Source organism: Nematolebias whitei, chromosome 13 (assembly GCF_014905685.2).
Source record: "Nematolebias whitei isolate Nwh7 chromosome 13, NemWhi1, whole genome shotgun sequence".
NCBI lineage: Eukaryota > Metazoa > Chordata > Actinopteri > Cyprinodontiformes > Rivulidae > Nematolebias > Nematolebias whitei.
In genome coordinates this window covers 15,346,916-15,373,550 of record NC_056510.1, presented here as the reverse complement: position 1 = coordinate 15,373,550, position 26,635 = coordinate 15,346,916, and the positions used below count along the sequence as shown (strand labels likewise).

The window sequence follows — 26,635 nt, the reverse complement described above, 5'->3', positions numbered from 1 at the left end:
TATATATATATATATATATATATATATATATAAATATATATAGTGTGCGTGTGTTTTCATTCATTAAACCAGAATTTGGGAATGATCATTTTGTGATGACCCTTTTGCTTTTTAGTCCTTTGTTTTAATTTCACCTCCATCGTCCTGAAAAGATCTGAAACTGTGTGTGGTGTCCCACGTCTCGTTCTGCTAAAGTCCAGCCTGTGAGAAACGCTTCATGAAAATCGAATCGGGATTCATTGTTCTGTGACTGACAGGTGAAGCCCGGTGCTTTGCTCTGTGGGTGCATTTGCACGCGTGCATGACATTTAGAGGGATGCCCCGAACACATGTGCATGAGCTGGAACAGCACAAGAGCCGGGCGTAGTTTTAGAGGGTTCATTTGATCTGCTTCCACTCACAGACACACACCTACATGCACAAACACACACACTGCTGAAGGGTGATTTATTAAGCTGCTCCTGTTAATTCTTAATAATCCTGAGACTTTCACACCCCATTTACCTTGCTGCTGCTTTCGGCTGATCCATGAGCTACATGTTTTCAGGAGCACATGCACACACACTTAAACACATGTGTATTTCTCCGTCCATACCCATACACACATCTGCATTTGCACACATGGACTCGCACTCGGGTTGACAGAACAAGGAGGCTTGGGGGCCATTTTCTTTACTGCCAAAGTTGAGAACTAAGAGAAAGAGGGGAAGGAAGAGGGCGGAGGACAAGCAGGAGGACGGTGTGTGTGTGTTCCTGTCCATGTGTATAAAAGCCATTCCCTGGTAAAAGGAACAATCTATCACCGCCTTTTAGGGAGGGGGTGTGGGCGGAGGCTGTTTAACAGGACCTTTATTTGAATGATGACGTGTTTTTTTTGTAATTAGAAGTGAAAGTTCTACAATTTTTCTGAGCGAACACGAGCCATTTCAAATAAAATTGTTATAAAGGCTTAAATGCACAAATTATGTATTTTCATTAAACGAAAAGCTTTGTCATAGAAAATTAAAGGAATGTTATTCAAATGATTTAGGCCAGCTGACTAAAGTTAAATAGAATGTTACTTAGTTCAAGTTTAATTGGAAAATATGTGTATTAAAAAAAATGCCACTTTTGATTTGATTATCAAGGTCAAGGTTCTTTATTGTCATTCACAACACATGTGGTACATGTGGTGGAACGAAACTATGTACACAGGGTCCCAGTTACATCCAACAAAAATACAAATTGTAACAGTAATAAGATCTAAGATATGAACTAATATGCTAAACTAAGACTATACTTAGCACTAATAATACAAAACTATTATATTAACTATAACTATAATATAAATATAACTGTTACTAGTATAACTATAACTATGATATTATATTAACTAATATGTATAACAATGGAGCTGACTTCTATAAAAAATTATAAACTATAAGCTTTTTTAATGAAAATTATAGAATTATCATTGGTTTACTAGTTTTAACCAGTATAGTTGATATGATATTACAATAAATGCATGAATCAAAAGGAAAACAAAAAACAAAACAAAAAAATATATATCAGGGTTTTTGTCTGAACATGTGTGGAAGAGGTTCTCTGATTATTATGTACAAGCAGGCTGGAGAGGAGTGTGAGGGATGAGGTAACAAAGTAAAGGTAGGTCAGGAATAAAAGGGGGCAGGGGAGAGGAAGAAGGAGGGCACATTAATCAGTTTGAAAATGGAGAAAAAGCTCACGGCCGGAGTGAAGTCATGAGTGAAGTATAGGGCCCAGAGCCATCTGGGACACAAACAAGACAGACTCTCCTCATTCAACAATGAAGGATTTAAAGTCATCTTTTTTTTTTTTTTTTTTTTTCTCCCCATTTCCTGCAATGGACCTTTTGTTGGCCGTTGTCTGATCAGACACAGATGATGCAGACAGCGTAATTTACAATCAGATTCTTTCCAGAAATAAAGATGTCACATTCCGACAGGTGATCTGCTAAAACCATAAAACTGTGGCGAGGGTCTACTCAGTGTGTGTATGTGTGTGTGTGTATGCTGTGAAGTAAAGGACAACAAAATGTTGATTACTGTTTTCAATAAAGGCACCACAAACACACTTGACTTGATATATATATATATATATATATTTAGCTATATATATGTATATATATATATATATATATATATATATATATATAGATAGATAGATATTTTTCATTTTAAATAATTAATCTAAACTCTAAATGATAATGTAACTTTTGTTTTTGTGAGAAAATAAAAAGACAGTTAACCCACATGTTGTCTCCTCAGGTAAGCCTGTCATGATCGTCACAGAGTACATGGAGAATGGATCCCTTGATAGTTTCTTAAGAGTAAGTAACTACATGAACACACACGCCATTGTAGAATAAATTATGTTTCAAACGCTTCATTGAATGTTGACCTTCAGTTATTGCTGTTTTGAAACACACACAAAACCAAGTGTAAAAAAGCAAATAATTTAGTTCATTTCTAAAATTTTGAATTGGAAAAAAAAAAAAAAAAAATCAAACTTGTTTAGGAACTTTTTAAAAAGTTGTGCTTTCAGGTAAAAAAAAAAAAAAATCTTGCTGAATTGCAATATGCTCTACTTTTTGTAATGTAGGACATAATAGGTCTTTCTGCTTCAAATAAGATTTAAATTAAATAAAACGTGCAGAGTTTGATTTGACATCAGTCTGTAAACATGCCTAACAGGAGCGCATGGACAGTCTGGAACATGGAGTCTGGAACTTCACTGTATAAGGCCGATTTTGATAAATGACAACATTTTTGACCTCTGCTTTAAATCCATGATGGTGCTTTAATTTTCTCTTTTTTTCCAGTGGTGCTCAAAAAGGAAACCACCACTCATCAGAATGATGGCAACACCCCAGCTGTAATTTAAGCTGATGGGATAAAAAGTTGTTGAGAAAGAACATCGAAAGAGGGACAGATTTTTTTTCCCCTCTGCTCACCGACCAGTCGTATTGTCACTATAATTATTATAGATAAAAAAAAAATAAAAAAAAGCTGTAGCTAGTATTTGCATGAAAACTTACTTGTTTATAGAAAACATTTAACATAATATAAAAAATATAAAAATAAATAAATAATATATACATATATATATATATATATATATATATATATATATATATATATATATAATGTAAAATATATATTTCTCTAAAATGCAAAATTTGAGATAAATAAAACAAATGCTACTATAAAACCTTAAACATGTTCATTTTGGTAAGGCTATTGGCTTCAGCTTAATAACTAAGTAACTGTTTCTAAATTGCTATTTTCATTCTGGCTTAGGCACTGCAGCTGATTGGTTAGGTATTTAAAACATCTTGATATTAGGAAAATATCTTGATTTTGAATCATACACATGCTACAACTTGTCATTTTGTTGGATTCCCTAGCCCTTACCATACATCTATTTATATGTATATATAAAATTGTTTGTAATCCCTTACATAGCTTGTAATTCTTGATACAATGTACATTGTGCAGTTTTTTTTTGTTTTTTTTTTGTCAGTGATGTTTGTACAGATGTGTTCTCTCTGATCTCCCAGTTCAGAGTAAATTATACCTTTGTTGCCGCTAAAATTATCTAAAATACAACAGCCAACTTTAATTCTATAGAAATGTGTGCACGGATGCCTGTTTTATCCATTTTTCCACATGTGCCTGTGTTGTATCCAAACATACCCATGGTGGTTATAGCTGTTATTTTCCAACATTTTCCCGGAGGCCTGTTCTTCATCACTGAAATTGTGTCACACGTACACATGCACGCTCACACATGCTTTATGCACTATGCATCATAGCTTATGTCAGCATCCTGAATCTGCCAAAGCTTTGAAGTGACTAAACCAGGTGGTCTTTCTAATAAAGGCTGCAGATGAAATGGGAGGAGAGGTGGGGCTGATTGGTTTTCAAAGAAAAACACACTCATGCAAACTCATCTTACTCTCAGAGTGCCACATGGTGTTTGACAAGAACGGGGTAAGTCATAGCAAGAGGAAACCAACTGAAGACCACAGACAGAAAACAGACACAAGAAAGAAAGAAAATTGTGATTTACCTAACATACTTCTACTGGTTCTTTGTCATATGATGACTTTATTTTTCTTATCCTTTGTTCATTTTTTTTCCATATAATTACCAGCAACAAGTTACAGAAAACAGTAAATAGTACATCTTTTGTATACAACATAAAAATGTAAAGAAGGAAAGGAAGGATCTCGTTAAATCTCGTTAAGAATATGTCTTGTGCAAATGGTTTTCTATTTAAGTCCAACCTGATGGTTTTGTAGCATAAATATTCAATAAAAGCTGTTTGAAATAATGAAAGAACACTTATTATTTATAGTACAGTAGTCCCTCGTTTATCATGGGGGATCTGTACCTGAAGATGCGCGATAAGTGAAAAAAATGTGAAGTAGGAATAGTAGTACAGGTAGAAAGTAGTAGTTTATTTATATATATATATATATATATATATATATATATATATATATATATATATATATATGTATGTATAGGCATTTTAAACCCTTCCCACACTCTTGCAATATCCTAAAATCAAAACAATGTTTCTAAACTCTCAACGCTCTGAAAGAGCACAGAATGTTATGATTTCAGCTCCCTGTTGCCTCTGGTCTTTGCCACTTGCAAGCGCTCTTGGCCATGCCCACTTATCCATGCTGCACGGAGAACAGCTGATCAGCTGCAGAAGGAAGTTTATCCTGCAATATGGGCTGCACAAAGGTGCAGGAGGTGCTAAATAATTTAAAATAATTTGTTTTAAACAAAAATTCCATGCCGATCTTGCGGCTCATCCATCAATCAGCCATTTGTTTGTCATGTCCAATCTCATTTTGAAAAACCGAGATAGAGCGAGTCTGCAATAAACGAACCGTGAAATACCGAGCGGCTACTGTACTTCCATGTGTTTAAAAATACTTAAATGTAGATTTGAATGGATGCATCAATAAAATAAATATACAGTAACACTATTTTAAAAAATCACTGTAATACCACTGTGATATGTGCTGCTGTTTATCCATGCTGCTGATCTCATGCTGCTGATTATGTCACGCTGCTGTAATCATACGTATCTGCTCACACAGACTCATGTTCGTGCTGCTGTTGTTCGGCGTATTGTTTTGCACTATTAGTGTTTAGTGTATATCTTAGTTCATATCTTAGATACTTATTTACTGTCTCTTTTTACACTTTATATTTTTGCTATTGTTGTATGTAACTGGCCTGTGTGCACAATTTCGTTCCACCTCATTTACCACATGTGGTGAGAATGACAGTAAACCTACTTGAACTAGAACTTTAATACAAATACAAAGTAGTAAAGCGAATGATAGAAAGTTTTGCTTTAAACTTGTTTCATTCTTATGTTCACACATTTTTTGTCCGGTCTTCACAGTTGAAATGAAACACACAATGTCAAAGGTGTTTTTAAAGGTTAATGAAAATCTTTTGGATGCTAATGAACAAAAGGTTCATTTTATGCAAATGCACTTAAAGGTCAAACTCCTTCTTTTGTGTTCATATTATATTATGAAAATAAGACACCGTGCATGATTGTCTGTTCTGTCTTTCTTATATTTAGAAACATGACGCCCAGTTTACAGGAATCCAGCTGGTTGGCATGCTCCGTGGCATCGCCTCAGGCATGAAGTATCTGTCAGACATGGGCTATGTTCACCGAGACCTGGCAGCTCGGAACATCCTGGTCAACAGCAATCTGGTGTGCAAAGTGTCAGACTTTGGCTTGTCCCGAGTGTTGGAGGACGACCCGGAGGCTGCGTACACCACAAGGGTAAGCTGAAACATAAAAACAAATCGCCTACAAAGATGACAACATGAATACATGTGTTGGCCAAAGTCATGGGGAACATCATTCCTTTTTTTATTAGGCGCATATTAAAATAGAACATTATGTAAACTATGTGAATACTGCTAATAAACAGATCCGTATACACAGCTTTTATACTCTTAAGTGGTGAAAGGAGTTGATGAAGGCCACTCCCTCCAGAGAAGTGCTGAATAGATACGACTTTTGGGGGAGGCTCCAGATGATTATTTTTTTATAACATTAACAGCACCCTTTATTTCTAGTTCGATGTCAACAGTGCTCATCGAGGATTAACATAATTTCCTATTATGAGAAAAAAACAACAACAACAACACATTAGAATAAAAAAAAAAAACAACAACCTTAAAGCAAATGTAACAAGCAAATACCAAACTGTGAAACAGTTTTGACTGTCTATTTACTTTTATGTCTCATTTTGTTAATGGAAATTACTTTGTGGGCAGCACGGTGGCGCAACTGGTAGAGCTGCTGCCTCTCAGCGAACAGGTCCCTGGTTCAAACCCCGGTCCAGGGGCCTTCTGGGTGGAGTTTGCATGTTCTCTCCGTGCATGCGTGGGTTTTCTCCGGGTGCTCCGGTTTCCTCCCACAGTCCAAAAACATGCATGTTAGGCTGATTGGTAACTCTAAATTGTCCCTAGGTGTGAGTGAGAGAGTGAATGGTTGTTTGTCTCGTTTGTCTCTATGTGGCCCTGTGATGGACTTGCGACCCGTCCAGGGTGTACCCCGCCCCTCGCACAGTGATTGCTGGACATGGGCACCAGCGACCCCCGTGACCCAAAATGGAATAAATGGGTAAAGAAAATGGATGGATGAATGGATGGATGAAATTACTTTGTATTACACAGTGTACAAAGGAGCCATTTTGAGACAGTTATGAACAATTTAGCCTTTTTTTGTTGTTGTTGTTGACTTCCAGTTTTATTGTGTTTTAAGACACCTAAAAATTAGTGGAGCACATTTCCAACAGCTTCTTACTACTACTTCTTCTTTCGGTTTTTCCCTCTTGAGGGGTATCCACAGCAAGTCATCCTCCTCCATCTCACTTTGTCCTCTGCATCCTCTGTCCTCACTCCAACTACCTTCATGTCCTCTTTACCTGCATCTATATATCTCCTTTTTGTCTGTTTCCTGGCAGCTGCATTTCTAACATCCTTCAACCACTATACTCACTGTCCCTCCTCTGGACATGTCCAATCCATCTCAGTCTGGCCTCTCTAACTTTATCACTCAGTTGTTCAACCTGTGCTGTACCTCTGATTATCTCATTATCTTATCCATCCTTGTCACTCCTGAGGAGAATCTCACCATCTTCATTTCTGCCACTTCCAGTTTTTTCTCCTGTCCTTTTGTCCATGTCTCTGTCTCCAGATCATACAACACAGCTGGCCTCACCACTGTCTTGTAAACTTCTCCTTTGACCTTTGCTGACATCCTTTGGTCACAAATCACTCCTGAAACTTTTCTCCATCGACTCCATCCTGCCTGGACTCTCTTTTCACCTCTTTACCACACTCCCCCATTTTCCTGAACAGTGGACCCCAAGTACTTGAAGTCCTGCACCTTTGTGACCTCTGCTCCTTGTAGCCTCACTGTTCCACCAGCCTCCCTCTCATTCACACATGTACTCTGTCTTACTACAACTGACTCCTCTTCTTTCAAGTGCATACCTCCACCTCTCCAAGTTCTCTTCCACCTGTTTCCTGTTCTCACCACCGATATCATTGCCATCTGCAAACATCATAGTCCACGGGGATTCCTGCCTGACCTCATCTGTTAGTCGGTCCATCATCAAAGCAAAGAAGAAGAACAACTTACTAAGACTCGAAAAACACAAATATTATGAAAGACACATTAAAAGTAAAATGTTCAACTTTTTCAGCAAGTGGAATAATAAAATTATTATTAGCAATGTTTAAAATAATGTGATCATATGATGCAGGCTGAAATAGGTTTAAAAGTAAAAATGTAAAAATATATATTTGGCAGTATGTTTGTATTGTTACTCTTTACTTCTACAGTAAATTTTCAGGACACACATTGAAACATAACAGGAGGAGTTCAGTGGCCGATACTCATCTGTCGTTTTCTTTCCTTTGCGTCTGAGTGAGTGGTCATTTTCATCATCAGGTCCTGTGGTCTAAAACATGCACACAAACCCATTAAAGAAGGGTATAATTTTATGGCTGAGAACTGCTCATCAAGTGAACAGTGTGTGGCATTTCTGTTGGTGCCAGAAATACATCAAATGAAACAATAAGGAAGAGCTAAATTAATTGCACCATGTTCCATTAACTGACAAACGCTCCTTGGGATTCATCTTTTTTTCCTCTTTTTTATTGTTACAACTTTTTTCCTATTTGTATGCAACGTGTAATTTTATATTTGCACATTTCAAAGTAAGTGTGGGAAGCTGTCAGTTTGTGTATCATTCTTAGTGCACTTTAAATTATTTCTGCAACCATTTGTCTGGTTGCGTGTTTTACTGTCTCATGTGTCTCTTAGCGTTCCCATAGACATCAGTCAGTGTAAGAATGTGATTTTTAAATAGAAATGTGACTTTCTGCACAGTCTGAAGCTAAAAATGACTGACTTGGCCAGCCTGTTCATTAGCTTTGGCTGCTGTCAGCCTCGTTCCTTTAACTCTATTTCCCTAATTTGTCCTGCTTGTCAGTTAGAATAACAACCTCGTTACACAATAAGAAGTCACACAGGAAGCATCGGATTAAAATTAGATTTATGTGTTTTCCTTTTTCTTGTAAGGCTGTTGCTAATACATTCTAATTAAACTGGAACTTGAACTTTATTTTGGGTACAAACTAGCTCTGGAATTTTTATACAAACATTTAAGCTGTGGAACCTATTTAGCATTTTAATTTATAACTTTGTGAAAGTGCACAGAATCTCTAATACAATAGGATTTTAAAAATGCATATATAAAATATAATTTGGTTAATCTGCATTTGTTAAATTTGTTAATATAGATGGTGATGAGTATTCAGTTTACTAACTGAATGACATTAAAACTGATCACTGATCAGGTAGACTGATTTGATTATTCTGTTTTTAACTTCTCTCAGGGAGGAAAGATTCCCATCCGGTGGACCGCCCCAGAGGCTATAGCCTACAGGAAGTTTACATCAGCCAGTGATGCTTGGAGTTATGGCATTGTGCTCTGGGAGGTGATGTCATATGGGGAACGGCCATACTGGGAGATGTCCAATCAGGATGTGAGTGCTGCCAATTTGCCATTCTTTGTAAGAGGGTAGACACTAAACTTCCTTTCAGTGGAGGAGCTCTTATTGTGTGCCCAGTGTGCTGGCAGCTTTGCAAGAGCTTCATTGGTAGGATGAAGGATTCCCTTACAATCAAAGAAGCTTGTGCAAAGCAGAATGAATCATCAGCAGCTAATTAAATGCTTAGCTTGCCTTAAAGAAAAAAAAAAAAAAAACGAGGAATACATTGGCTGAAGTAGCATTTTACAAACTCTGCAGGCATTTGCTTGTATAAATCTTGTCATTTTTTTGGTTAGATAGTTCTTTTTTTTTTTTTTTTTTTTTTTGGATTATATATGAATTGCACATGCATTTTAACTGATTTAATTTAGAAATGTTCTAAAATATAAAGTTTTTACTTATAAAGTCCTGTACTAAAAAAAATTAAATGTGTGCAATGATTTGCCATTATCCATTGTATTATTATTATTATTATTATTATTATTATTATTAATATTATTATTATTAAGATCCCAAATGATCTTTTTTATCAGCATAAATCTGAGAAAATAAAACATGATGATTCAAAAGGAAAACTAAATAAAGCAAATAAACCAAACTAAATAACAATGTCTGTTTTTGGATGTAGGTAATAAAAGCTGTGGATGAGGGTTACCGCCTACCTCCGCCCATGGACTGCCCTGCTATGCTCTACCAGCTGATGTTGGACTGCTGGCAGAAAGAGCGAAACAATCGGCCAAAGTTTGAACAGATCGTCAGCATCCTTGATAAACTCATCCGCAACCCTGGCAGCCTCAAAATAACAGCAAACACTACAACCAGGTATCAGGATATTGAATCTTTCATTGTGTTGTTGCATTGTGGAAGAGCAAATCAGCAAAAGACAAACTGGCTCTGATGCCCTGATATGCTGGTGTAGTGCTTTCAAAACAACACATTCTTTGGAAATTCCTCTGAGCCAATGAAAACCTTCTTTTGTTAGTTAAACAAAAAAAAAAAAAAAGTTTTTGCGTCTGGTTTCCGTTCATCAGGCTAACAGATGTTTTCATACTGCATATACAAACATCTGTTAATAGTAAACTAAACATACAGCAGCTTTGGTTCTTTTCTAGACATAAAATGTTGCACGCTGTGATCAAAAGGAATTTTGTTTATTATAAATGACAGTCAATTTAGAATAAATGATAAATTTTTAAGAAAGTGCAGATTTTGTGAAAAAGCCGATGGGAAGTGATTATTATTGTTATTGGGGACTGCCTAGTATAGGCAGTGCACCTATTGTTATTCACTAGGGTTTCTTAACTTTATTTATTTATGACTTACTTTTCTGTCAACTTTAATGCAGCCCGAATCGCAACGTTTATAAAAGTTATATCAAACGACCGGCTCGGCATCGTGATGCTTGCTATTACTTTTCTTGGTGTTTTGGTGTGTGTGTGAATCTGAGAACAATCCCAAATAGACTCTGACTGAAATTCAAAAATCCAAGATACTCAGCTGATCTAAAAAGGAAAAAATACTATATATCATCTCGTTTCAGTGATATTGAGCTGAAATTCGGTGTGATAATAGCTGAGAATATGTCACATCAAATAGCACATCCAAATCAAAAATCCAAGATTGCCACCAAAGCTACATTTATATAACATATATAATTTATTTAATTGAGCCATTTTTACACATTTAGAGCTGAAATTTGGTGTGGTTATAGCTGAGAGTGTTCCTTATCACATACTGAATCCAAATCAAAAATCCAAGATGGCCAACTTAGCTAAAAGAAAAAAAAAGACTAATTCATTGAATTTTTGCCAAATTGAGCTGAAATTGAGTGTACTGGCAGCTGAGAGTGAACAATGACACATAGTACTGTCAAATCAATTGTTTAAACCAGCAGCAGCGTAGCAGTCCCCGTCAAAATTTCCCCAGGAACTTTCTAGTTATTATTGTTTTCTATGCATACCCCACAACAAAAATTCTCATCTGGATTTTTAAAATTGTATTTTTATTTTATTTAAGCACTGCTTGTGTTGTAGTACTCTCTATTTTTTTCTTTGTTTTCACATTTTTCCCCCTTTCCCTTCTCCCTCTCATGGGCCCATCGCCTTTGTTGGGACCACACTTATCCCAGGGGGCTGTGGGGAAGCAGGGCAGCACATGTACAGTTGTCAGTTCTGGGCAGGCAGGGAAACGGCCGTTGGGTCTGCAACAGACGGCGATAGTATTATGGAGATGTCAGACCTCATAACATTGACTAATGATTTCTTAAGAAAGTGAAAATAGGTCCCTTGGAGTTTGCATGTAATTTTCTTGATTGGCTTTTAACACTGGGTGAGCACAGCCTGGCCAGCGGAGTCCTGTGCAGTGATTTATTAGAGCTCTGTGTGCAGATCTGTGTGTGTGTAGGTTTGTGTGTGTGTGTGGTGGCAACGGCAGTTGCACAGCGGGAGCAGCTGCACTTGGCTCAAAACACCTCGTTTGTCTCAGGGCTGTCCAGGCTGGCTAATGCACTCCCCCCCCCCCCCCCCCCCCCCCAAAAAAAAAACCAGACCAAAGCCTGCGACCAGAGTCGAGCATCTGGAGTCCTGGGATGCAGGACCTGGTCACGGTTTACAGTCTCTGCATGTGGACAGAAAAATAGTGTGGTCTTCAGGCCATAGATGGCTGTCAGAGACCAATGATGGGTTAAGAAGAGTCCATCTAGGGGTGAAGGTCACAGTTAAAATCCTTAACTAAAAGATACATCTGAAAATATTTATGTTTTTGTTCCTAAAGTCCATAAAAAGTGGCTACAGTCAAACTTTTAAAAGCTTATCTTTAATATGTAGTAATTAAGAACAATCTGTACATGTCAGCAATGTTAAACTTTAGACTTAGCTTACATTGGAAATTTATGTTGTAGTTTTTTTATTTTATTTTATCTTATAAGGTATAAAAGGCACTGACTCATATGGCTTCATTTTTTTACCATCGTGTTTGGTTTTATTATGTGTAGTATTCGGAATTTGGAAACATCAAACTTCAAGAGAACAATGGGACTTTTTTTTAGGGTTGGGCCGAAGATTTGCAGAAATGTTATTATTATTATTATTATTTATTTATTATTTTTTGACAGGGACAATGCACACAAGCATATACAGAGCAAGTATGTGACTGCTGTGTTGCACAAAGAGTATAGAGCTATAGCTAATTCGCTACTCCAGTCCCTGGTTGGGCATTTTTACACATTAAAATATGTACACTTTATCAATTAAAATACATTAAGAATACATATGTATTCATGTCTACATATTCATGTAATCAACCTAACAACCTCCAAATTCCTATAATAAAAAATATACATTAAAATACAAACAATTTAAAAATCTAGGCACAATAAAAATACAAAACATTTTCCTCTCTACAAGTTCCAAAATAACCTTGCAACCTCCAAATGTATATTAATATCCTTGCACATCCTCAATACCTCCCCATCCTCACACATTCAGCTAACATACCAAAAATGGTGAATATAATACTAACTCACTAATACATACACTCCCACAAAGACTGTCTCATCCATAAAATGTGAGTATTAAAAATGATCACATCTTTGATTTTACTTTAGCCAAGATTTAGTCATGTAAACAAACTTTTTTTTTAGTTCAGGTGTAGCTTTTACATGTGGCAGCAGTAAGTTCCATAGTGTTGTGCTTTTATAGGAAAAAGAGGTCTGACCAAACGAGGTTCTACATAGGGGAGTTATGTGATTTTGTTCTAATGATCCTCTAGTTCAGTTTAAATGAATTCAATGGATCAGGAGCTAACTTGTTGATACACGTAAAAATGTATTTAAGAAAACATAAATTACAACAGTTTTCAAAATTCAGTAAGTTATGTTTGTCCAGAATTAGACAGTGATGTGATCTTATTGGCTTTTTGTCCATTACTTTTATTGTTTGGTTATACAATGAGACCATTGGCTTAAAAGCCATTGTGGTAGCCTGGGCCAATGTTGTCATGCAATATGAGATAGGAGAGAATATCATGGCATGCATATACCGAATACAAAGTATGTTTCCTAATATTGAGCTTTAGAGAAAGAGGCTAACAAATTATACTTTTGAAAAACCTCTGGCCAGCAATATAAAATATAATTTTCAGACGAAACTATTCAAATATAGAAAGTGGCAACCTGATATTAGGGAAATATAAACAGAAATTGACTGTAAGTAGAGTATGCTGACTATAGCTTACCAGTAGTTTACTTGTAGAATCATGGTGTAAGATTGGATAGATACTTCAGATTTAGATTTTAGAGTCAACATACCTTTCCAAACAAGGGCCACATGCAATAATGAATCAACCCAACATCAGACTCCACCAGAGTAACACATCCATATATATGTTCTTCTCTTGCTGCTCTGCCCGCTTGTGCTTTATGTGTTCAAGTTCCCTTCAACAAGATGTTTTCTGTTCCCTCTGAGCTTCATGAAGACAAAATTATACAACCTTGTTAGAATAAAATAATATGAAAGATGTCTATAACAGAACAGGAAAAATTTTGGCATAAAACATACTATTTTTATTGTGGTGCTTTTATGCTTCTTTCTTTTGAATTGGGGAATTTTCTGCATCTCTATATGTTGTTAAACCCACAAGAGGTTTTAGAACCATCCTCTGGCATCAAATAGATACTTTTTTATTTGTTCTTCAATTCACCCCTTCTGTTCAAAGCAGTTTCCTCTCCAATAGTCGTGTCTCTTGAGTTGCTGTGAGATGTTGCTCAAAATGTAACAACATAGGAAACAAAGAATGATAAGAGAGGCAATACAAGGTCATTTGCAGTTTACATCCCAGCGGATGCAGCAGAGGGGGTGGAAGTAAGCAAAATACAGAGAACGGGAGGAAGGAACACAAAGAATAGTGGTGCAGGTGAGAGAAACGGAAAAAGATCGATAATCCTGCAAAAAAAAAAAAAAAGTTTGAAATCTTACTTTGGCTACTCCATAGTGTAATACATTGTGCATGTGTGTTATTTGCAGTCCTCTTTTTCTTGCAGTTGTTCATCATCAGGGGCCAGTCTTTGTAAATATTTTATTTTAGTCTACAGATATAAAATTGCACAAAAGAAAGAACAAAAAATAGATAGATTTACTCAATTTACTCAGATTTACTACATTTAGATACTCTCTCCTTACATTGCCTCTTATGCAAGTCGCCCCCTCCATCTAGCTCCACATTCTCTCCTTTCAGATGAACCAGGGTTTCCAGGGGGTCCTAGGGGTCTTGCAACATTTTGACAGGCCTCTGATCTGGCAGGAAAAGACTCAATCATTGTAAACACACCCACTCCACCACCTCAAGAGCCTCGTTTTTCTCTCCTCCTTTTTTCTTTTCTCCTCCTGTCTGTTTGAGATCCAGTGTCTCTTTTCTTCTCCCAGTGCACCATCATAGCTCAGCGTGGTGCTTTTGACAGTGTTGTCTAATGGCAGGCTGGTGAATTTGTTTCGATTGCATCTTTCTTATCTAAACCAACCTACAGTACTGTATACTGCAACATCATGAATTTTGCAGACAGCCTTCCCAGTACACATGAATACTGAAACATATCTATTCTTCCAATGTGGTGGTGGGGTGCTTTTGCTTGTGTGAGAGCACAGTTTTCTCATATATTTAATGTTTTCCTGAAATACTATAATATTAAAGTTTTACAAATATAAATTCAAGAGTAGAAGCAAAGTATATTACATATTCTTCAACCTTGAAAAGTGAAAGCTCTAAAATTTGACAGCTAAAATATAATAAGAACATCCTAAATTTAATCAGATATATACGTTTGGAAGTCATGCATGTCTTAGATTTTAATAGTCTTTAACCTACCTTATTATACTGTCTAAATTTAGTGATATTTTGCTTCTGAGTAGTTATTTTCTCCATAACACAAACATATATCCAAAATGACTCCAAACTTCCCTGCGGAATCAGCTAAGCCTGGCAGAGGTGGACTTCCAGGTATTCTAATGAGTTTGTTTACTTTGCTATGAATAGTATTCCCCAAGGGAGAGCCACCTTTTCTTTCTGTCCTCCATTTCCCTGCTTTGTTCTATTCCCATGTGTGTGCGTGTGTCTTCCTACAGGTGCTTTTTTTGTAATTTGCAAGACAGGTGCAGGATGTCCTTAAAAAGAACAGAAAAAATGTCATTACTCTCAGTTTGATCTAACGTGGTTTGACCTGGTTTCCTAATTGTTGCAGTTATGTGATCTAGTTTCCTGAAACCACATTTATTTAGTATCAGGAGTGATACTGAAAGTTTGACACATCATGTTTGTAATCCCCCTTTCCATGCTCCTCTCATGGAAGAGAATAACTGTACTGAAGCTGGTGCTTGACACCGGCTATTGAATTTAATTCGATTCAATTCAGTAAAATTCAATCTTCAGCTCTCCCACATGGAACATGTGCTGTAATAAGTGATCCAACAATGTTCAGTCAAGCCATTGGGAGTTTTTTTTTTGGTTTTTTTTTGAGATTTTTCGTTCTTCATCAAAAGGCCTTCATCTCTCTGAGGAACTACAGTAAACTGAGTCCTGCAAGCAGCACACCTACATAGTGGATCAACCAGTATGCTAGTGATAAGATGGTTTCTGGGGGCCGCCCTCTCCCCTGTCGACTCCTCTGAGGTAGCCATGGCCAAAGTGGTTCAAAACATCAAAGTTCATGCTCAATAATCCAGGTAAAACTGGTTAGTCCACTATTGGAGTGTGCTTCTTGTGGGACTAAGTTTATTGTGGCTCCTTGGAATGAAGAAGTCCTTTGGATGATGGATGAAATGTCTCAAACAAAAAAAAAAAAAGAAAGAAAGAAACCATACAGATGACTTGTCTGAACATTGTTGGATATGATGATGATTTTCATGTCACATTCTGTAAATAAAAACAGAAGTTACTAAATCTAATATAGACAGAGAACTGTGAATAAAATGCTGAGGTGATAATGAGAGCTGACAATTTGTGTGGGAAAATTCTAATCATTTTGGCCATTTTGCATGAATGTCCCAGTGCAACACATTAAAAAAGAACCTATTCTAGCAGGGAGAGTGGTGGCACAGAGGTTAGAGAAGTTGGGCATGTGATCGAAAGATCGCCAGTTCATCTCACGGTAATGACAACATCATCATGTGGGTGAGATAGATGAAGCACCCACACCTGCCTCCACCCTCCTTTGCCCCAACTCTGGGCCCTTGAGCAAGGCTCTTAACCTCCACCATCTGCTCCCCTAGGCACCCTAGATAGCAGCTCTCTGCTCTACACAGAGGGCTGTGGTAGCTCAGTGGTCTGTGATTGCATCAGGAAGGGTATCCGGTGTAAAAATAATTGCCAAGTCTCTGTGCTGCTTAGTTGCCGTGGCGACCCCTAGAAGAAGGGAGCAGCCAAAAGAAAAAAATATATATAGCAGGGCTTCATACAAAAATGTAGTCTTTGATAGCCCATGTCACTTATGATAGTATAAATTTTTTAAACTAAAAATGTGCCAAAAATGACTTGCTTTGTTTCTTTCTTTCTTTTTTACTAAACTGCAACAGAACTAAGATAAGAACTAAAGATAAGTCTAAAATGTCTAAAGTTCATTGATATAAAAACACCTTCGTGTTTTCTAGCTGCTGGTCCCCTAATATATTTGTTATATCACCACTGCCTGGTGGTCACTGATTATTATTATTATTTTTTGTATTAGATCTGACATTTTAAAACATTCTGAATAAACTATTGGGAGTATATTTTGAAGTAAAGCGTATGAGACAAACTCCTTCCAACGGCAGTCATTGTGCACTTCTGTTTGAATAACAAGATGTCATGTGTCCTGTCTCCATAAGGCCCACCTTAAGGTTTTGACGCCCCTTGGGAACAATATATTTCAATCATTTGCTGTCCTCATCTTTGCTTGCATGCTGTGTGTTTTAGAAGTCAAGCTTAGAGAATTTGCACACACTTTATATTCACATAGTCATAGCAGAAGCTCTGTTACACAGGTTGACTGCTGGCTAGACAGCATCTGTCAGACAGTATATCAGATTGTCAGCTGATGATCAGGGTGATGCTTATCCACCTGTTCTTCTGAAGCTATGCTGTGAATGCTCATGTCATTTAATAGTTTTGTTCGCCATCACTTTTGAGTGTGTTTGTTCCTATTTTGAACATGTGTTAATGTCACTCTTTTCTCCCAGACCAGCCAACTTATTGTTGGACAGGAGCAGTGTGGAAGTTCCATCCATGGGGACGATGGGGGACTGGATGGATGCAATGAGGACCTTGCCTTGTAAAGAGGCCTTCTCTGGGGTCAGCTACAGCTCCTGTGATACTCTGGCCAAGACCTCAACAGAGTAAGACAACAAAACAGACAGGATATGCATTAGGGCATAACATTAGGTCTTCTGTAACATTAATTTGTTGTGTTTAGATGCAGAAATGACTGATAGAACATTAAAAGAGAAAAAAAAAAATAAAGCAGAATGAAAAAAAGAGGAAAATGGCAACACATGCGAACAAGTAGAACATCTGTTACTAAGATGTCAGACTGTTGAGGGACAGAAAAAAGACTGGGTATTTGACAAGATGAAAGACTGCAGAGGGAAGCCTTTGAAAGAGTAAATGAAGACGTAGCTGTCAAACAGGTGGGCAAAGAAATGTGCCGTGAAGCATTAAAATGCAAAAATGAAAGAAAGATTACTTGAAAGTATGGAAGTCATGAGTTAAGAAACAAGTGTGTGAAATTTATAGGAGAGCAGATAAAATATCCTGAAGTTAGAATCACTAAAAATGGCAAACGTAAATAAAGTAATGTTCTGACAAGTGGATCATCTGTCTGGCCAGATTTAATATAGTGTGCTAAAATGAGACGCTCACAGATAAAAAGCTTAACTAATTAATAAAATAAAATTGCAGGACATCAGTTCAGCTACTTGACCTATCTAGTTTTCTTGTTCCCTCTTTTCTCTCTTTCATTCCAGCCCCTCTTCTGCCCCTCCCTGTTGCTCTGCTGCTGCTTTAATTGCTGTGTGATGTGAGGGGAAATAATTGGACATTTTTAATCGCTGTGATCAAAGCAGCCATTCATCATGGGGATGGGGCAAAAGTGGAGTGGTGGTCAGTTCTACTGTGTGCTGGTGTAGCTTCTTGATTATCCAATGCATTTGACAGATCAAAAATAATAACTGGACTACAGAATAGAAATCCAATTGTTTCTTTTTTTCTTCTTCTTTTATTTAATACTGTATTTGGGGATTTACAGGTTGCTGTAACTCAGCAGTGTTCAGTCAGGTCATCTGGATGGTTTATTTTTTTTTTACTTTTTTGCTGAGATGTTTTGTCCTTCATCCAAAGGACTTCTTCAGTCCAAGGAGCCACAAACAAAGTGGGGTCCCACACGCAGCACACTCCCACCGTGGGAAACAAACAAACAACAACAACAAAAAAAAGTTTGCTGGTGATAAGATGGTTTCAGGGACCCGCCCTCTCTTCCATCAACTCCTCTGAGGCAGTCAAGCCAAAATAGTTCACAACACCAAAGTTCATGCTCAATAATCCAGTTACAAATCCAACAATGTCCAGTCAGGTCATCTGGATGGTTTATTTTTTTTGCTGAGATGTTTTGTCCTTCATCCAAAGGACTTATTCAGTCAGAGGAGCCACAAACAAACTGGAGTCCCACAAGCACCACACTCCCATAAAGTACTCCCAGGTGCTGGTGGGACTCCAGTTTGTTTGTGGCTCCAGACTTAAAAAAAAAGTCCTTTTGATGAAGGACAACATCTCAGCAAAAAAAACAGTCCAGATGATCTGATTGAACATTGTTGGATTTATACCTGGATTACTGAGCATGAACTTTGTTGTTTTGAACCATTTTGGCTTGGCTGCATCAGAGGAGTTGACGGGGGAGAGGGCGGGCCCCACGAAACCATCTTATCACCAGAAAATTGTTTTGTTTTTCCACTATGAAAGTGTGGCACTTGTGAGAATCCAGTTTGTTTGTGGCTCCTTGGCTTGAACAAGTCCTTTGGATGAAGGATGAAATGTCTCAGCAATAAAGAAACCGTCCAGATGACCTGACTGAATATTGTTGGATTTGTATTTGGATTATTGAGGATGAACTTCAGTGTAATTCAGCAGGTTTGCAAAGTTGATAGTTCCTAAATTGTTGAACTAAAACCTTTAGAAGGAAGGACTCTGTAAAGAGAAGCCTTAAATAGCAATATACGTTTTAATTAATACCATTTTGTGTCCAGCAGTAGACCCATGATGATTTATTCACCACAGGGACAGCTCCTTAATATTGCAATTCATTAAGTGTTGATTCATCTTTCCTTTTTTCTTATATTTTTCTCTGTTGTACTGTCAGATGAATATACAGAAAGGTTTTTATTTATTTATTATTATTATTATTATTATTATTATTATTATTTAATGAACATTGTAAGTTCCTATCTGTCAACAAGTTAAAAACAAAAACCTACAGTGCAGTTTGAAGTGTAGGAAAAAATCCACAATGTGAAATGAGAAAGAAATTGCATCATAGACAAACTGTGCCCGAATAACCTTACAGTATAAAAAATGTGTTGATCTACAATGACTTTCCTGTGGGTTTATACTAAATTAGATCAGTGCTGTAATAATCCACTGAAGGCTCTGTCTGAGACACCGAAGCTCAGCTACAAAAGGCTAACAGCTTTTCCTCACTATGTGTTGCTCAATATGGATCGCTCTATTGATTTCTTCCATTTTAATCTAGTCCTTGATATTCAGCACAAGGAGGATTGGCAAAGCTCTGACCTCACACGAACAGTTATACTTGGGAAAAGAGTGCTGACTCATCTGTTGGAGTAATAGATTTTTTTTTTTTTTTTTTTTTTTTTTTAGGACAGCATGGTCTGATGAGAAAATACAGCTTCATTTTAATTATTTGCTGCATCTGCACAAAGTGCATGTAAAGTTCATGGCAGATGTTTTATTGGGAATGTGATGAACTTGACTTAAAGTATTAGACACAGGAATATAGACTGTAAGTTTATTTCACAATGGAATGCATTAGACAGAAATTGAACTAAGAGCATCAATGCAATGGTTTTAAGCTTATCATGTTGAGACACTTCTATCAAACATTCATTTAGGAGAAAACAGAGCGTTGAACTTGGAAAATGAACTGGCCATAGCCATAATGGACTGCAACTTAAACAAAATGAACATTTCAAATGGTTCATTTTAGGGAAAATATTGGAAAGACAAAATATAAAAATAAAATTTAAAACAACGGTATGCAATAGAGGACTTGCGACCCGTCCGGGGTGTATGGATGGAGATAATGGATGGATGGATGGATGCAATAGAATAATTCCAGTGGCTAAGATAATTTAGTATATCATTGTTCTAGTTAAAATAACCCAGTGGGAGGTTTCTACTGGGATGATTACATTTCTTAATCTAATGCGATATCACTTATTTATGTATCTATTGTTGAAAGGTACGAACACCTTTCTCCGGGTTGTTTGGATCGAGTGGTATCACCAGGAGACTTCACTTTAGTTTAAGAGAGTTTTAATACACACCACAGTTAAAGTATTACAAAAACAAAGTACTGAAATGCATTTCAGGAGACAATAGAGGTGTACTTCACCTGAGAAGTTGCTCTGCTCAAGATTGTCTGACACTACTTCCTGTTTTAGGATAATATAAGCTCTTCATGAACCCGCCTCCCTCTTGGAGGGGGATCTTCTCTTATTGGCTGACCACCTAGTCAGTCTAAGGTTACCTTGGCAACCACACAGTCATATTTCTTATCTTTCAAGGAAAAACTAGTTTTAACTGGCTTTTGGTACCAGTCTCGAAAGTTACTTTTCTTTGTTCTCTGTCTACAGAAAAACGATTCAGCCCCTCCTTCCTGCTCAGTGCTGTATCTATGCAAACAAGTTTTCAACCTCTATGTGATGAAGTATAAGTGAACAGTTTATAACGCACACAAATAGATAGGATGTGAATAAAGTAAAAAAAATATAAAACTATACAAAAACTGAACACACAGAGTACAGAATAAAGTGAAAACACAGTGTATAAAATGTCCAGTGAATAACACACCCAGCCTGTCTATTCATCACTATCCATCCAGTTAGTTAGTTAGTTAGTTAGTTAGTTAGTTAGTTAGGTAGGTAGTTAGATAGTCTTTATAGGGTACCTATCTCATTGTGGATTTGAACTACTGTTATTCTGAAATGTTAAATTTTGTGCCTGCTGTACATGTTTTAATTTATTTTTTTAATTAATCTTAAGTATATTTACACAGAATGTAACAACATACTGAAAGTAATATGTTTAATTGTCTGAAGTTGATTTTCCAATTACAGTAAAGGTTTTGATATGCATACTCCTAAAACTACTGTAGATAGATTATTAGAAAAACTGAGCACTGTAGCATTTGCCAGTTTATATTACTGTGATAGTGTTACAGTTTAGTTAAATGGAGCAATAGTTGAGCTGCTTTACTAGAATGATGCTGACATTTAAAATACATTTAAAACATAAAAAAAGAAAAAATGGCTGCTTCCTTCTGCAGGGGTTGCCACAACAAGGAAACTTCATGAAATATTTGGCTATCACTTTACAGCTGATGACAATATTCAAGAAAAAAACTAATATTAATTAACAACAGATCATGAATGATACCACCAATTCAAACTACCTTCCTGTATTAATTTATTTTATTAGAACAAGCATCCCATTCCATTTAAGATGTACCAATTTTGCTGATTTCCTGTTATATTGTGTTAATGTTGCTGGGCCTGGCTGTTTCTCAGTAGAGTGGTTCTGACGGAGGTGCACATCACTCCAGCCACATGCCCAGAATGGGAGCCATCCATGGGAATCACCACCCTCTAACACCTAGTGCCTCTCCATCCTACTCAGGCTGGATGGTGGGTTGAGGACCAAAGGTTATGTCAGCCCGTGGCTCCTTAAGAGGAATCAAAACAAGCAAACTTACATTTAAACTGATGCTGGGCTTTTACTCACAAAATAAAACCTATTAATGGCTGAAAGTCTCATAGAAAAGCTATAATTTTGCCTGCAATGCCACCGCTTTTACTAATGCAATCAGTTTATTTATTTTTTTTTGCAAAAAAAGTTGTCTCTTAACATATAACACTTTTGAATAACTTTAGTCTCATATATGCTTTTTATATTGGTGTGTATTTTGTGTACTTTGAAGTTGTTGCCAGACAATGTTTAGAAATGAGAAATTGGAATACAACTAATTGTTTTATGCTTTTCACGTTTAGGCTTCGTAACACACCTAACAATCTCAATGTCAGTATTTTAAATTGTTTTCCTAAATAGATTTTTTTTTTTTTTTTAAATGAATGCATGTATCACACAAATCTTATTATAGCTTGCAAAATATTAACAAGATCCACATGATTTAGTGTTATGTTGTAGACATGTTCCAGTGCTGCTTATCTCCACTCTTTTACACTCCACACTTTTGAAGAAATCCAGAAAACTGGGGTATTTCTGCACCAAGCCCATTGCATACCATCTTATTCCTTCTTTGACAAGGTCATAATGGCAGCTGTCAGTGTTGCCTTATGGGAAATGCAGTATTTTGTGAATGACAGCTTCACACAACAGTGAAGAGAGCAGCACGAGGAGCATGCCATTAAATGTCAAACAAGTGTCACATTCACCGTCACTAACACTTTTTTTTTCATTTTTCCCTCGTTTTTTTTTTTTTTTTCTCTCTGTCTGATTGTGTCCCTTCTTTCTCCCTCTTCTTCAAACACCAGGGATCTGAAAAAGGCTGGAGTGACTGTTGTAGGACCACAAAAGAAGATAGTGAGCAGCTTGAAAGCCCTAGATTCCTATACCAAGAATGGTCCAGTACCTGTTTAAATAAACACAAACAAAAAAAAGAAAAGAAATGAGAACTACCAGCGACCACTCAGCTGGTCTGTGCTGACATAACGCAGTGACTACATATTTTAACTACATGAAAATGCAAATGGAGGCTGACAAAGATACCATCCATGTGAGATGGTTTTCCCTGTTTTGGGGAACGACAAGATTCCGACAGAGAAGTGGAAACGAGTTCAGCACAGACCTGCCAGTTACTAAACTGGCTGACAACCTTCTTCCTCCATGCCCAAGTCAAGATGCCTTACAGACTAAAAGAGGGGTAAAAAACACATTGAGGATCCACAAGAAGGTCAAAAAGACATGATCAGGAATACAAACTTGGTCTCTTTTGGGATACAGGGCAAGAACTAACACAAAGCTGGAACTCTCCATGATTGTGGCCTAGCCACAGAACCCCAGAGTAGCAGCCGGTGAAAAGAGGCAGTGAAATAACTGAGATGCTTTGTGAACAGCATGACAGACGGCTACAGTTGCCTGGATGTGGACTTAACCTGGATTGGTGAAGTATAAGGCTGGAAAATACATCGCAGCTACCTACATTTAATGTCTCTGTCCATCAGAAGACTTAGTCGGTATGGACACACCTAGACGCTAACCGAGCCATTTTACTCTGTAGCTGTAACTTAAAGCATTTGCATTGATTAGAATCACCACATGAAAGCAATAACATTATAATCCATCAAGAACTTTTATTGTATGGGAATCATGGGTCTGTCTTATGTGTAATGTACTGAATGCTGTGCTTGAAAGTACAGTAGCCATAACACAATATACACACACAGAGTTTTCTTTATGGTGACATGTTCTATGTGCTGATGTTATGTTCCTTTTTATTCCTTACCACCCAATACCCTCTGTGTGGAATCTCAGGATGTTTTCTCCAACAAGAGAAAACTAACAGGACTGCAAGTTACAAACTGTATGATGGAAAATAAGTAAGATCAAAATGGCGGCAATGAGAACCCGTTAGATAAGGCAGTCAGCCGTTTGTCAAAAGTGGATGTTTAGCAGAAGTATTTTAAAGTGAGTTTAGGTTTGAGATTTTTTTTTTGGAACGATGAGTTTGCACCATCAATTCCTCTTAAGAGCAGATGTTATGTCCTTGCCTGTGCAAAATCAGTTTAAACAATGTTCAATTTGAGGTCATTGTGAACAATATTTGTACCGTACAATAATTACAAAAGCCATGTGAGATATTCTTTTTTATTATTATTTAATCCAAAATTAGGTTAAATTAGTTTGATATAGTGCAAAAAAGTAGTTTTAACACCCCAAATCATTTTGCTTTCCATGCAAAAAGTTGAGTGCCTCCTGTTGTTGGGGTTGATCATGGGGAGATCAACAAGCAAAAACCTTGTATTTGTTTTGATTTTTAGAAAGTTCATCTTGTGTTTTCAGGGTCAACCACCAACCACCCCATTCTGATTAGGTCTAAAAAGGTCCTAAAAAAGATGCAATTGTTTAAATAGAATCATTTTCTGATAGAGTATCCTTACATTTTCACGGTGGGCTTTCCTAAAGGCACCTTAAATATCTTTGTTTAAGGAAGTACATGTTTAAAGATGCTAGTCTCCTGCTTTAATGTCACCCAGCTGGTCCCTCAGTGCAACACTTGCCCAGTATTTTTGAACTGACACTTTGATACTTCGTGCTCTTGGATGCATAACGTTTAAACGTGAAGATGCTGTTACGATGCCTCTTTAAGCACTTGGTACACATTACTGTAGCACTTTGAATGACGGTTCTTACCTTGGCTGTAGACTAAGCTTGATTAAAGCACAGGGGTGCTGTTGGTGCTTTTGGGAAACCCAGCCCTGTTCAGTCAGACAGACTGTGGATGCTGCTGTTGCTGATATGCGTTTTTTTTTTTTTTTAATAGCATGTACATAATGTAAAACCATCATAAAGAGAGCAACTAGCACTGCAGATTCCATTGTGTGTACATCGCCATCTTTTTTTTTCTTTTCTTTTTTGTGCAAATGTTTGTATGTATAAAAGACCGGATAAAAATTGTGCAAGATTTTTTTATTAAAAAAACCAGACAAAAATCATTTGTATTATATTTTATCTTTCTTTGAATTATATTTTTCAGCTTTTTCTTTTACAAAAAAAAAAAAGGATTATGATTACTTTATTTATTTGCTAACATTTTACATTGCATTGATTATTATTTTCTTTTTCAAAATAGAGTAAATCATTTGTCCGTGTTGTCCGTGTTATGATTTTTTTAACATACTTTGTAAACCTGAAGCATCTGAAAGAGCAATACTGTTACGAATACTTTTCAGATCCCTAATTTTGTGTCTCAAGACTGATCTGTGTGTCTGTGTGAGAGTTTATGTGTGCAAATGTAGATGGCCTTGTCTACTAATGTAAGATGGTTTGTAGTGAAAACATTTATATTTTTATAATAAATATTCACAAAATATTTTCCAAAAAATTGGATGATTAAATACTTGGTCATGTCTTTTTTTTTTAATTATATATTTTTTTATTATGTTGTGCCATCAAACCTGTTAGCTAAAATGTCAACATTGATCAGATCACATGTAGAATATCCACGTCTACTGCAAGTCATCTGACTGATATCAGTAAATACTGCACATCAATGAGGTAAGCAATGTTTTTGTTGTTGTTGGTGTTGTTGTTGGTGTTGTTGTTGTTGTTGTTGTTGTTGTTGTTGTTAATCCAGAACAAGTGTGTGCATTTAGATTAGTTAGCAGAAACAAATACCGTTACTAGCATTTGTACAAATCAATATTATTCCACAATTTATAAAAAAAAAAGTTGTAAAAGCACAATGAGTAAATGTACCATCGATTACTCTTAGCTATTTTAAACTAAACACTGTGAAATGACAAGTATGATGGTATTTTGAAATACATAGTTGTCTATAATTTAGTCTGGCATACATAAAATAAGGAAAAAAAAAGTTTTATTTTATTACTGCTCATCAGTTATGCCTTTGAAGCTAATTTAGTACACTGCTTGGATATTCATGAAACAATAATTAATGAATGGTATATTACCTTTCAACCCAATGTCTTATAACACAATTGTAGTTAGAAAAAGACTACTCTACTGATTTTTTCCCCTGTTCTTTCCTAGTTTTACAAATTCCAGATGAATTCCAGACTTTATGCTTGATGGTTCGTTGTAAATCCTCACAGCATTGGTTTTGGACAGATATTTATTTTTACACTGCAAGCAAGGATGGTGGTCTCATACATACGTCAACTGACAAAAATGAATGGGCCTTTCATAAGTCTACAATATTTGAATGGTGTGCAGATAGTGTGTTTAATTACACCAACTTGTTTGAAATAATTTGCGTACACTTCTAAGTATTACTCATATTGTTAAAAAAAAAAAGAAGTCTTGCATTGACTGTGGAATCCACTACAAAGTCCAAACTTAAGGAGTATAACCTGGCCATTGACTAAATTAACAAAAAATATGGTATTTTTTACTTAACTGAGAGTTTCTGTGTACCAAATAAAAAACATTGTAAAAGCATGCACATCAGTTGAGCAAGTAAAAAAAAAAGTAAAAAAAAAAATCAATAA

The 26,635-nt window shown here is 36.5% G+C and overlaps 1 protein-coding gene across 3 annotated transcripts in view; it reads left to right on the top strand.

The window, feature by feature from the left end:
- The window catches only part of epha3 (eph receptor A3), a 112,093-nt gene extending 88,631 nt beyond the window's left edge, over window positions 1-23,462 (top strand). For 2 of the 3 annotated variants that reach the window (XM_037686896.1, XM_037686895.1), the window contains 6 exons: window positions 2,286-2,347; window positions 5,635-5,844; window positions 8,979-9,128; window positions 9,763-9,956; window positions 17,339-17,494; window positions 22,940-23,462. In XM_037686896.1, the coding sequence (XP_037542824.1) occupies window positions 2,286-2,347; window positions 5,635-5,844; window positions 8,979-9,128; window positions 9,763-9,956; window positions 17,339-17,494; window positions 22,940-23,045 (878 nt within the window). In that variant the 3' untranslated portion in view covers window positions 23,046-23,462. Of the gene's footprint in view, window positions 1-2,285; window positions 2,348-5,634; window positions 5,845-8,978; window positions 9,129-9,762; window positions 9,957-17,338; window positions 17,495-21,955; window positions 22,073-22,939 lie in introns of all 3 variants that reach the window. The other variant, XM_037686899.1, reaches the window with a different exon arrangement.
- Window positions 23,463-26,635: the final 3,173 nt, after the last annotated feature.